The following is a 13,944-nucleotide window of genomic DNA, read 5'->3' as shown; positions in this document are numbered from 1 at the left end:
GAGAATCAAGTTCTCAGGTCAAGGCTCAATTTGAATCACCCAAACTTAATTGATCACAAGCAACTATTTCAAGATATTGCAAACTAATGTAACAGGTTACAATGTACAGTAACTAAACATATCAACATAGAGGCATATATGCATAAGGGCAGTGTTTAGTGAGTGTGTGATCATAGGAGGTTCAAGAAATGCAAACCGAAAATGGTTAAACAATTTAACCACCAGCAGAAATCCAGAAAGAATTATTGCAGCAAGGATAGATTCACTGCAGGTCACCAAGGCACAAAACGTGCCCCTGCAGATTCAGTTTCCTCAAGTTTCAAGGCCTGGTAGCTCCAATCAGTTAGGGTTCAAGCACAAAACAGGGCCACAGGATCTCAGTATTGTGATTCTTTTTCAAATCACATCGAGGAATCACAGAAACTCCCTCGCATTCCACAGTCATGAGTCGAATCAACACCACAGACCACAATGTTGACACAAAATCAAAAATTAGGGTTTCGCGATCTCCGGTCGAACTCCTGGAAATTAATTTTCCAGTGTTCAACCTTCAATCGAAGACTCACGACCGAAAGCCTAAAGCTCTGATACCACTATTATACACTGAATCCAAAAGAAACATAGATGAAATCATAGGATCGAAAATTACATCATAAACCCTAAATCACAACATCAAGGCTTAGATCTTTCAATCGAAGGCTCAGACCACACCCATAAACCATCACAGAGGCACCGAGACTAAAACCGAACCCTCACAACCCAAACACACCAAGGTCACTTCATTGGACTCAAGAAATCAAACTGCCTACCTTCGGTCGATCACTCACACAAAGGAGAATCACACAAGAACACGATTATCACAGAGATAATCAACCAGAAATCTCACAAAGAGAAGAAGGAAGGGTCACACAGACAAGAGGACTCGAAGGTTCCACACGGCAGAGAGAAAGGGAAAAACAGAAAATGACGATCCACAGGCCAAACAGGGAGTAAGGGTATTATTTATAGTAAGTATCATCAACCGTTGATCAGCGGGTCAATCCAACGGTCCAAGAGCGACTAATGGTGTGGGCTGAATATTGGGCTCGGTTAAGTGGGCCTTCTAGGTATATATTTAATGGACCAAGTAATAAATCCAATTTGGGCCTTTTCATCATTGCCTAACAGTTGGACTGGATCAAATGGCATCATAGCCCAACAAGGACAAAAAATGGAAGAAACATTGTTATCCTATTCTGTAATTTCACAAAATCAAGTTTCCAAGAATTCAAATATTTCAAATGAATGCACATGTAGCAAATAACAAATTATAAATCCATTAATTTTCCCCTCTGCATTGGCATTGTTTTTTTTTTTTCTCTTCACACCTCATCCTTGCAGCTTCAGAATCATTATCACTCGCGTATATGTCTAATTCCTGAGGTAAAACCCGATCATTCAGTAATTCTTGAAAGCTACCCATATCAAAATTATCCAATGAAATATCTAGTGCCCACAAAAAAATTAAAGAATAAGAAAGCATAAAAACCCCACCTTGCGTTTGAGGTTGTAGCGATGCCATTTGGATTTATAATGGGTCTTTTGGTCGGTCTCGTCCTGGAATTCCTTGTTGCAGGCGTTGCATGTTAACCCCGGCATCTTCTTTCGATAACAGAGGATTACAAATTATTGCGTATAATGTAAGAACTGATTTAATAGTGTTTAACACCATATATATAATATTAAGATCCTTGATAGAGTAGGAATATAATGCAAGAGTTTAATACAAGTGAAGTACCAATACAATGGTAAAAACTAATAATGAAATATTTGGGACATAATATGAGTAATAAATTGTCAAAAACGTGAAGAGAAACTAATTGCAACTTGAACTCCTTTAAAACTTCTTCAAATTTACTACCAACTTATAAGTTGAACTCCTACTTAAATTTTCAAATAGACTCCAACTAGAATTCTCAACTGGACTTCAAGTAGAATTTTCAAATATTCTTTTAAATACAATACGGATCATACCTTAATTCTAACAAAACAGAAGAAAATAAGTTTTGTTTTGTGAAGCGGCTTAGACTTGTATATATATAGTCGGCGCCTCGGCAGCGCATGCAGATGAATACCAAACCCTGCTAAGTATTTATGCCGTTAATATATTCAAAATTTCAAACAAGTCCCTAACGTATTAAGTTTGGTGCAAAATCCTCCCCAACAAACTCGTCTTCAACTTATAAAAATAGTTGCTAGCACAATCCATAGATGAAAACTATATAGAATTTTGTTAATTTATGTTGGAACTCTGAAATAGAATACGGATATATCATTCCATATGACTATGAGAGCATAATCGGCTTGATTTGTTCTAAAAATGTGTGGGGATGTTTTACCCGATAAGATGTTGAGACCATAAAGCCCTTTGGGAAGCACTTATGCTCGTCAAAAGTAACGACCTATAAATTGGTATAGCTGAGTAAAATGTTCTTCCAAGCTATTCAAAGTCTAATTGATTTTTCATGTTGTAGATGCTATTGTAGCTTTTCTTTTCGATGTTGGTGATGGCGCTCACCATTTTATTCCTAGAAATGTGGACCAAGTGGTCACACTCTTAAGTCCTTCGCTACCTTAAGTTTGGTCAACTAGTTAATTAGCCCGTTAAATGAGATCAATTGTAATAAATTTTCATGACTTAAGACATTAGGTGCATATTATTTCAAAAAAATACATTTTTAAACAGTAATTTGATATCATTTCAACCACACATTTTTCAATAAAATAATATTACACGCAAATCAAAAAAACTTCCTTATTTTTTAATCAAACATTTTCCATCAATACACTATTCAAGAATGCATTATTATCAAAATAATGTGGCTCAAACACCCCTTAGATGTTAATTTTGTTTATTAAGTAAAACTCAAGGCAATTGATGGAATTGGAAGAAAGGAAAGAAAAAGGGGCAAAAACGAAAGAAATCCAAAGTTCAAGGATTAAAGTATAAAATTCAATATAGTTGATTCGGATTATAAAATGATAATTGAAGATCACATACGATCAATTGGATGCAATTTAAAGTCAAATGAGTGAAATATACCTGAAGAATTCTCACGAATCAATTTACAGCCGAAAAAGTTATGCTCCATATTTTTAGCCTTAACTTGAGACCATTTTTTGGATAGAAAATGTTCGAATTAGAAAAATTATATTTTTTGGAAGTATTGTAGTCCTTAGAGTTATCTTTCCAACACATTTTGAATCACCTCAATCAGATATCGACAAAAAAAGTTATGAACAATATACCAAAAACTGTTCAAAGACAATAAGACAAAAATCGGCTCGTGCATTGGCCATTTTGGTGTGCATACAAGACATCAATTTCATGACCCAAGAGCAAGTTAACATGCCTGCGCGTGAGCGGTAGCTATACCTATGCATGTGCCTGGACCAAAATTTCTGCTGACTAGCCAATTTCCTTTTTTGATTCAAACTCTTATTGGTAATAACTTTAAGACGAATTCTTGACCTAAATTCGGCCCTTATAAATAGAGAATTTGGGAGAAACATTGGTGAACTCTCTCTTGTCTCTTCATACATAATAATATCATCAAATTTATGAAGAACAAGAGGTCAATTCATTACTTTTGGAAGAAAAGATCAAGCCTTATAAAGAATTAAATGACAATTACATCGAGAAATTGAAAATTTTAACTTTGAACTTGAAGGTCAACATCTTTTATATTCTTTCATGATCCAAGCGACACTTTTCCCATTATTCTTCTTGTAATTTATTTAAAATCATGCTAGGCTAGATCTTCCTTCCTCTTCTTTATTTATTTATTACTTATTGGATGAAATGAACCCTATTGTTTATTTGTTTTAAATTCAAGACTAGTAGTTTAGTTTAATTCTTACTTTTCTTGATTATATTTGCATATCCATTGCTTTATTTAATTGATTGGCCACTAATTAAATAATTAGTTGCTTGGTGTGATGTTGGAAGACTCACAACAAGTTTAGAACACGACAAAATTAATATATTTGCAATAGATGTTAATAATAACATTTATCACTTGTGTAATCATATAAATAATATAAAATTTAATGCATTCTAACTATTAGAATTTGGGCTAGGAATATATTCGGAACATGGTTATGATATACTTAATTTGTCTTAAAAAAGTTAAATATATTAGTTCTATGGATTGTCAAGAATGTATAAACAGAACTAGATTACAAATCAATAATTGAAATAAATGACAATAGACGAAGTCAAAATGCAATATAATCATTTATAATTTGATAAAAATCAAACTTTTATTGCTTTCTTAGATAATTTAGCATAAAATCAAATCAAAATTTCTCTTTTGTTTTACATAATTTGAATTTCATACAAAACTAGTAAATTTGAATTGAATTTATTCTCCGTTGGACGACACTCCCAACTCAATAAATCTATTACTTGTCAACGATCCCGTACACTTGTAAGTTTCACGCGACCAATATGTCAGGTAAATGTTTAAGGTAAACTTACTATTAGATAGAAAATGTCATAATTTTTAGTGAATTTTTATTTCTCTAAAATTGATTATCAGTTTCTTATAGGTAGTGATCAATTGTAATATTTGAAATTATTTTCTTGTCTTAGGTTTAGGATGCAATTAAATTTTGGCTTATTATATCACAACACAATTTTTATTTGTCACAATACATTTTAGTAACACTTAAGGTCCTCAATCTTTGATTTTTATAATACTTATGTCCCTAACTTTTTCCATCAAATCTCATCAGCCTTCCATCAATTAGCACGTCTTGTCTCTACTATTATTTTCTGTAAAAAAAAATTGTTTGTGTTCTGTAGTAAAAATAAAAAATAAAAAAAATATTTGTCTGAAAATCTTATTTAGGAGGAATATGTTTTTATTTTCTAGATAATTCTCTCTCTTTCTCTCATATACCTTATCTTTTTCATCTACTCACCAATAAAAGAAATGGACAAATATAACGTTTTTTAAATTGAAAATAAAATCAATCAAATACATTTAATTGACAATTTTCATGCAAATAAGTTCTAGACAATTTAATTGCCTAAAATTTATTTTATCCATGTAAATTTCATATTTGCAATTAAACACAACTTTAATATAATTAAAAGGTGATGTAACTAATAAAAATACTTACTTTTTTTTATCAAATTATTACACGTACTCCAATTTACACCCCCAATTATGCAGTTTTTTACCTACTCAAGTTTTAAACATTAGCATTTATTTAGACTAATGTTATCTCAAAGTCCTTATTTGGCTTCAGGAATTATAGTAAGGGCATATTTGACATGATCTTTGAAAAGTCAAAATAAGTTTTTGAGATCCAAAAGTTACATTTGGATCTGTTTGGCTAATTTTGTTAAAGTGCTTTTGATTGTTGAAAGAGTTTTTAGAGGAAATTGGTTCAATGTGACTTCTTCTATTAGTTTTCAAACAAAAATCACCTTAATTTTTTTTTTTTTTTAAAACTCTTCTACAAGAGGCGAAAGTAAAATTAAAAGCAAAAGTTATGCCAAATGAGCCCTAAATCAAATCAAGCCGGCTCGATCCATATAAACACAAGCTCGTCCTTTAAGTTGTTCGGATGCATTTACAAATGTGATCTTACAAAAACAAAGGGCCTTAAGAGAACATGATATAACTTAATCGATGTACGCATAGACGTACGTGTGGTTTGAAATGGTCAAAGTGTGGAATTGGTGCCTTGGGCCGTGCATGATTTTCGCTCATATAACTTAACCATCTACCATAGATATGTCCATATTTGGCTACTAATAATATTTTGTTTTTCTCATTCATCAACTTTCATTCCAAAAGGCTTTCATCTTTTCTCTTTATACAAGGTGTTCTCTCTCTCTCTCTCTCTCTCTCTCTCTCTAGATTTTCAGAAATTAATTTCTTGTTCTATAAACTTTTGGTTTATGTTTAATATTGATAAGAAATGAACTTGGAATGATATAGAGTCGATAGACATGTTGTAAATTCATTATCGTAACTCATTATCGCTATTTTCTTTACATATTCATATTCGTAAATGGTAGGAAAAAGGTTAGGTGGATGCATAATCCTACATTAGACTCGTGTTAATTTATACAGGTTTTAATTGTACCATTTTTGAATTTTTTATATGAAAAATTATGTCAAACAATTCAATGTCATTGATTTTCCTCAGCATTTCTTTAGTCTTTTCCTTCATGGTCCAGAGAAAAAACAGTTTTGATTGAACAATTCTATGTTACTATGCATACCAACAATTTCTAGACCATATAACAAAAACATATCATTTGATTTTTTATTATTATCAGTTTTATTTTTTGGAGAAAAAATAGGGATATCTCTTCTAATACCATAGTATGTGTAGGTAGAGTCATTTTGTCTCAATGTTATAGGAAAAATCATTAGAACACAACGGTGAAAGAAAAAAAAGAAAAGAAAAGAAAAATACACGACGTAGAAGATCGTGCTATTAGTTGTCAGTAGTTGTTTTTGGTTCACTATCTCGATCATGATTTTATTTTTGAATCAATTGTGGGTGAGGAGAGATTTGAAACCAATGTGATGTTGCAAATATGCTTCTTAATGCAGGTTATAAAGAAACTGACAAATGGCGACAAGAACACGAGACACTGCCCTTGGAAAGGAGAAAAGGGGAAGTTCCCCTTCATACCCAAAAAAAACTCCCAACTTTAAACCAAGCTCTCCTGAAAAATCTGCATCAGATAAATATGTACCAAATTATCTCAAACCTACAATAAGTTCAGGTCTTGATGCTTCTAAACAGCTTGGCAAGAAACCAGCTTCGACTGCCAATGCCAACAAGCCTAATCTTGCAAGAAGAAGATCATTCGACAAGCCTCCGTCCCCTTCTGGTACTCAAAAAAGACGCGTTTCGCCTAGTCCTGCTATTCGATCTTCCTCGTCTTTGAGTAAACCAATGACTAGTACGCATAAATCTATTCCAGATAAGTTGCTGAAGGTGCCAACAAAGGATGACGGTAAGCGCTCTTTTATTGCGAGACCTTTGAGTACTACCAAGAAGGGCAGACCCAGAAATAAGAAACAAGACACTGCAAAGAGTGGTTCAATAGCAAAAGAACAAGTCACTAGCCCTGATAAATCTGATCCATTACAAGTTGAAATAGGACAAAATGAACAAGAATCTTCAGTTACTGATGCTGAATATGAAGAGACAGTGCATGAATTGGGACCTGAGATTTTAGTAGCGGAAGATGCGGAGCCTAAAGGTATTACAGAGCAGGATGAACCCGAGAAAATCACGGTCGAAGAAGTTGTGACTATTGATCCGTATACAGTTTCAGAACAGCCAGAGGTCTCCCTTGGAGTCGAGAGTAAAGAATTACCAGAAGACGAACCAAAGATTGAATTAGAAGAACACATTGTGAATGAAAACAATCACACACAAACTGACGAAATTCTTGAAGATAATTTAAAAGAAGAAGTCGAAGAAAAAGAAGTAGCGATAGCTTTGGATGAAAGTGAAACTATTGATTCTGATTCTGAGGAACAAGAAATAAAAGTAGTAGTTGAAGAAGTTAAGCCCGAGACTGAAAGTGAGGAGTCGAAACAAGAAGACAGCGAAAAGAAGGATTCCTTGGTTTCGAATGATGTAATTGAAGAGACTGCAAGCAAGCTTCGAGAGCAGAGGAAGAACAAGGTGAAAGCACTTGCCGGGGCATTTGAAACTGTCATATCCTTACAGGAGCCCAAGTGAAAACAACATGTCTAAGGTTGTGTATTGAACATGGATAAAAATTAAACTTATTTTAATCATTTCGGTACTATCTATTTGAGCCTATCTAACATGTCATAATAGGCTTAACGTTTCTATTTTTATGATTTTGTATAAAGGATTTTAGTTATACCATCAATCTCCTATACGAATATTGAATATTGTACGACTCACTCTCAAATCATAATGGACATCCCACGTGCACAATGAATTTAGTTTTACTTTAAACTCAAATTAGTGCTCAAATTTGAAGTGGTAACATAACAAAATTCAAACGGCGAAAGCTTAAAGCTTAAGAGCAGCTTGCTTCTTTTTTAAGATAATCAACTCTCCAGGGAGAGACGATTATTCGCATTATCATTTAATATTTTCTCATCTGCAATGCTTCAACATAATTACAGGAAGTAATTACTAAAGCCTGTTTTCAGATACTCAGCAGCTCGATCAAATCAAGTCGTAGTTTCAGACTCTCCTCTTGACTCAAGTTGAGTTCAACATTAAGTGGGAGTTATTCAACTCGATGACCTGAGACTGCTCAAAACCATACTAGAATTTGGGACATTATCCAATACTTCGCATTCCTTACAATGCGAGCACAAAACCAGCAGTCTGTTTTGGACGGTTTTTGACATATTTTCTGACCAAACTGAGCTTATACTCCTCTATGAAACAAGTGCACGTAGTCAGAGCAATGATTATATGTCAATGAAATCTCCTCTAGAGGAACCGAACATGCCACAAAATTTAATTATAGAATACATAATTGGCCCCTGAACTTTTTATCACTTACAGAGTTTAAGCTTTTTGAAATATGACGACACGAAGGATTTAGGATAAGGTTTCGTGGCAAGACATGTGGGAAAGTTCTCAGGTTGTTCAATCCACAGCTTATGAGCTATGCCGGCAGTTTTTAGCTTCTCTGATAAGTTCAATATCTGGGCTTCGCCCTTAACTTCAAGAGTAACCTGCTCAACAAGGGAGAAAGTTGGGATTAGCACACTGATACTCTCTCCATCTTCCTTCTACTATTTGATCAAATCAGATAACAGAAGTATTAGGAAAAAAGAATTAGAAAAACAGAAAACAAAATTCCCACATAATTCAATGAATTAAAAACAGCAGAATGGAAGTAATTATCCAAAAAAAAAAAATTAAAATAAAATAATAAAGAAAGATTGCGATGTAGTTAAGTCAGACAGGTCGTTACATACCAAAAGTGCTCATATGGGATGCTTGACTTCTAGGAGGGTATGGGATGTATAATAAACACATTGCATTGATCCTAGATTCAGAAATTTGATACATGCTCCCAATCAATGCTAACGACATGAGTACACAGGATAAAACATGACTACAGATTGAGTAGAAACGATAAGAAAAAGGTCGGTGTTCCATCAAAAAGATGCCACAAATAGTTACCCAACTTATCTCTCCTTATTTATTTTTTTATATTTTTCCTTGCCTTGATTGTATACGTCCACTGATAATGTCATATAAGCAACTTAAGCCCAACCTGGATACTTAATAAGCAAGCCCAAGGTAAGGCTCCCAACTAATGGCCAAAGCTTACTTCTCATGCACAAGCAAACACAATATCACATCCACCCATTCATCCATCCAATGGAGCATATAAATTCTATTTTCACAATGTAAACATCTTTCTTCATTGATATAGCTATTCTATTATTTTCAAATGCAAGACATGGATTAATAATTTCCTTCAACATAATACTTGGCCAAAACATTCAAATCACACATTAAATCAAATTCTGCTATCTTTTGTATCACAAATATGACTTCATTTGTCCAAAGCATAAAGGGCAGACCGTAATTGCTATACATACAGATGGTCAATCTGTAACATGCAGGACAATGGTCTGACATGTGGCTTTGCCACTTTTCAAATACAAAATGTACAAGGCTCATCCACCGCTTACATAGGATAAATACAAGACAGATTATCCACCGATTGCACAGTATAAATGTAAGACAGATGGCTATCAGGCCTTGTCCATGCATAGAAGGTATACAGCTATAATGCCATCTCAATTTACAACAGATGTGTGGCAGATGGCTATTAAGCCACCTGTCATGTAAAGTAAACAGATATATACCAACTAGACATTATTAAACCGTCTTTCATTACATAATGCAAGACGACGCCTACGTAAAATAATGTTTCAGCTTTGGTAAACAATTTTAACCACAACCACACCCCTTCACTGTTTTGGTTCTAGAAGTTACCATCCAAACCCTTCGTATGCTTTCTCTCAATTTAACGTCCAAACATCTTTACTCTTGACACTCCAACAAGAATATCATCACGTTGCTCTCACATAGAGCTTATATCCAATGTTCCATTACATTTTCTTTTATTCTCAATCCACCCCAATGAAAACAACTTGTTTGAAGTATCTAACAAGTAAAACACCACTATGCCTCCTTTGTTTTGGTTAATATTTTGCAGATGCAATATATATGTCAGATTATACACCATCAGTTTCTGGCATTAATTGTACAAAGTAGCATATGATTATATACCAGATTTTATGAAAACATTGTTAAGTCGACAAAAATAATAGAAATCTTCCACAGGCTTCATGTGACATGAGCTAAGTCCTAGATTGTAATGTCGATACAGAACGAAGGTCTAACATTGTTAGAATAGCAGTTATCAATTGAAAAGAGATTAAGTGCCCATCTTTATTTTATTTTTTGTTTGTCCAATTACGTCACACATGTTTGCAAACATATGTTGGGGTTTTGAGGTCATGGGCATGGGAAATCTTGGGCCGTGGGCTCAGAAAAGTAGGATTATGTAGCATTTAGAGGGTGGGTTTTTATTGTCATTGTAAAAGTTAATAAAAAGTATTTTAGCTGTTTCAGGAGAAAAGCTGATAGAATCCACTAAAGGGTTTCACGATTAGTCAAAGGTTTTACTGTCTATCTTAATGATCAAGTGCGGAGGCTTCAACCAATAACTCCCCACCTCCATCCCCGACCAAAAAAGGAAATAAAGAAAGAAGGATAAAACATGGATGTGAAAAGTGCCTTTGCTAGTGAAACACATATGCAATTCATCAGGGACTTAGCGTCATTAACTATCTGATCCCACCATATAAACCATAAGCACTTATAGGTGCTTAGTTCTTGGGCAAAAAACTCACTAGAACATGTGTTCATATGTGCGTGGACCGTAAATTACACACGTCCCCCAGTCAATAGAAAACAAACTAAAACTAAATTTAAAAATAATCGATTCAGATATGCACAGCCTTCACTAAGATTAAGACCACATTTAATAAGAACAATTCGTTCACTCATTCAATCAGAGATTTGATTTAATCACTTATAAAATATCGTTACCATATTTTACCTTTGGAATTTGGACGGGTAGCAGCTAATTAACAAATTAATACTAATAAGGTTCATAAGAAAAACAGATTTTAATCAAATAGTCATGATCAGTTATTCAATCCCAACCTAATAGGGTTATTTGTCCATTTCCTACAAATCCATGTCAGCCACCAATACATACTTCCTCTGTCTTCCTCATCGACTATTTTACTTTACTTAATCAGTTTTCAGATTTCTAACTAGTAACATTTAGAATGAACGTTCCACCGTACAAGTTTTTTTCTTTTCTTTTTCTGAAAATTTAATCAAAGACTGGAATCACAGCAGTTGAATCAACTCATCCAAAATCTAAAGCAGAAATTTAAAAAAGGCAAATTTGAGTTGGAATAAATTACTAACCTTATGCATAGAATCCAGATTGGAGGGTGAACAGTAGAGGAGGGTATGAGCATCATCCTTGTTGGACCATATTGCGGCAACAGAGGCATGGCATCCCTGCGTCACCACGCTCCCCAGGGGCCATGTGTCGATTAGGTCCCGTCGCAGCACCACGTACTGTACTACCGTCTCTACGACGGAGCTCTCCGAATCCTCGTGGTCGGTGGTAGAATCCGCCGCTGCATTGGTGGCTACGGATGAGGACTCCATTCGCGCTGCCATGCGTAGAATTTTGGAGCAACCGGATGTGAGTTTAGCGGTCTTGGGCCAAAAATAAAATGTCTGGGAAGGGCACCGGGGTGTGAAGATGGAAGCCATTTTTGTTATTAGGGCCTTTGGAGAAAATATGCAAAAGAAAAGGACCAATTTTATCTCCTTGAAGATTAAAGTTTTTTAACCTTAAAATTATGGCCGCGTTTGGTAGGGATTTTTTGCTCCAAAAAATTGATTTTTTGACCGTTATTTTACTATTCAAGCCGTAATTTTTTACTTCTTCCCTCACATGTGGACCCTACTCTTCTTCTAACGGTCAAAAAATCAATTCTCAAAATTCCTACCAAACGGGCCCTAGGGTTGCCTACTATTGATAGGGATGTCAACGAGGTGAATCGTAACAATAATTATCATTCTTATCTTAATACAGTATAAAATTTTAAGAGTTGGGACTGGAGTGGAGTTAAAAATTTCTCATTTTACTTCCCATTTAATTAATTACTTGGCAATGTGGGGCGGGATTTTTCATTCCTAACTAGCACACGACTATATAACCAACTATAGTTTGACTCGATCTACCCAAACTATCCTATCCAACCATTTCTAAAACAAAAATATTGTTTTTCTTCGATCACTTTATTATTATTATTTTTTTATAAATATTTTGTTACTTTTTGTAACTATTTTTTGTAGCACACGTGTCCTACAGTATGTTTCACCTCGTAGGAGGGTTATTGAGCCAACATTTTAGTGAAAATGGGAGCAGGCTAATTTTCCAAAGAACATTCCATGTGTAACACATTTTGAGCTACGATGTCACTGTCATCATACTCATCACCACCATTGTCGATACATGTAAGACTTGTAGCAAGCTGTATTATGACAATGCAACTATATCAATACCTTACACAAAGGGTAAAACTTATAGCAAATTGTGTAATACAGCTTCCATCATGTCATTGCATAAAGTGTGATATTTGTAACAAATTGTGTTAAACCACAATTGTCACTACTATCACTATCTTCGCGTTATTACATGAAGTTTAACACTTGTAATAAATTATGTTACGTCATTTCGTTGTTGTCACCACCATTGTTGACATTATCACTGCTTACAACCACATCTGCCAATACCATGACTACCTCTGTAAATCAACACACCATTACAGATTAATCAAATATGATGTTGTCACCACCACCATCATTGAAAAAGGCGACATCTATGGTCAAACTCCGACATGCCCACATTCTAAAGTTGCATTTCTATCTCAAACATCAACAAAGAGAAGAAACAAAAATATATTTAGGGTTTGGGGTCGAAATATGAAAGGTGGGGGCGGCAATGGCTGTGGTGGTTGGCAACAACGATGATCAATGGTGGTGACAGTGGCGGTGATGGAGGTGATGTTGGTGGGTATTATTTTTAGAGTTTAGGATATGATGTGTAGTGTTTTTTAGGGTTAAATGATTGAAAACTAACAAAAAAAAAAAAAGTATTCAAGTTATGACCAAAATATATGGAGTGGTTACCAGCAATATCTTCTCCAGTGCCAATCGGAGTTTCTATTGAACCTATGATGAGAAAAATAAAGTCGTGACCAGAGCATTCAATTTGTGACAAAAATATTTGAAGCGTTTACTTGGAATCTATTCTCTGACGATGATCAAATCATATGTTCCTTGCATTAGATTTTCAATTCGCGATTAGAGCATTTAATTCGTGACCACAACATTAGAAGCCATTACTTGAAATCTCCTCCTGCTACAATCAAATTTTTCTGTGGCCTGTAATTCAAATTTATAGGTGAACATGCAATACAATTAGATCATAATAAAATAAAAACTGTAATCGAAATCTTCAATTGTGACTTGAACATTCAATTCGTAACCAAAATAATCGAATTATTACCTAGATTGTCTTCTCCGGCGATAAGAATCTATAATTTGTTAGCTGATCTGTTCGATTAATTTCAGTACACCAGATTGATTCGAAAATCAGTGACAAGACACATCTTTGTGATGAAAACGTTTAACTTGTGATCAAAATCAATCGAAACGGTTACTTGAGTTGTGATTTCGTGTTTACTAAATCACTTAGTTATGATTTTTCTCCCTGTAAAATTTACCTAAGGCCCATGTGCTGCCCGGGTGCAA

General features: G+C 34.4%; 3 protein-coding genes across 3 annotated transcripts in view; 1 reads left to right on the top strand and 2 right to left on the bottom strand.

Moving 5' to 3' along the window:
* LOC111378214 (cytoplasmic 60S subunit biogenesis factor REI1 homolog 1-like) overlaps positions 1-1,658 on the bottom strand; it is a 7,922-nt gene extending 6,264 nt beyond the window's left edge. The window contains 1 exon segment of the mRNA XM_023001383.1: positions 1,534-1,658. Coding sequence (XP_022857151.1) covers positions 1,534-1,638 — 105 coding nt within the window. The 5' untranslated portion in view covers positions 1,639-1,658.
* A 4,203-nt stretch (positions 1,659-5,861) lies between these two features.
* LOC111378212 lies at positions 5,862-8,189 on the top strand. Its single transcript, XM_023001381.1, has one exon. The coding sequence runs from the start codon at positions 6,637-6,639 to the stop codon at positions 7,762-7,764; it is 1,128 nt and encodes a 375-aa protein (XP_022857149.1). The 5' UTR covers positions 5,862-6,636; the 3' UTR covers positions 7,765-8,189.
* Positions 8,190-8,290: 101 nt separating this feature from the next.
* On the bottom strand, positions 8,291-11,901 carry LOC111378213 (putative peptidyl-tRNA hydrolase PTRHD1). Its single transcript, XM_023001382.1, has 2 exons — positions 11,539-11,901; positions 8,291-8,747 (listed from the first exon to the last, which is right to left on the bottom strand). The coding sequence occupies exons 1-2, from the start codon at positions 11,893-11,895 to the stop codon at positions 8,565-8,567; spliced, it is 540 nt and encodes a 179-aa protein (XP_022857150.1). The 5' UTR covers positions 11,896-11,901; the 3' UTR covers positions 8,291-8,564.
* Positions 11,902-13,944: the final 2,043 nt, after the last annotated feature.

The sequence above is a fragment of the Olea europaea genome, unplaced genomic scaffold (genome assembly GCF_002742605.1).
Source record: "Olea europaea var. sylvestris unplaced genomic scaffold, O_europaea_v1 scaffold1784, whole genome shotgun sequence".
NCBI classification, from domain to species: domain Eukaryota; kingdom Viridiplantae; phylum Streptophyta; class Magnoliopsida; order Lamiales; family Oleaceae; genus Olea; species Olea europaea.
This window is presented reverse-complemented; position numbering and strand designations above follow the sequence as displayed.

Coding starts and splice junctions, on each gene's coding strand:
- LOC111378212 (XM_023001381.1), top strand. CDS start 6,637: ATGGCGACAAGAACACGAGACACTGCCCTTGGAAAGGAGAAAAGGGGA.
- LOC111378213 (XM_023001382.1), bottom strand. CDS start 11,895: ATGGCTTCCATCTTCACACCCCGGTGCCCTTCCCAGACATTTTATTTT. Junction 8,748..11,538: donor ATCTGGATTCTATGCATAAG/GTTAGTAATTTA, acceptor CTTGTTGAGCAG/GTTACTCTTGAAGTTAAGGG.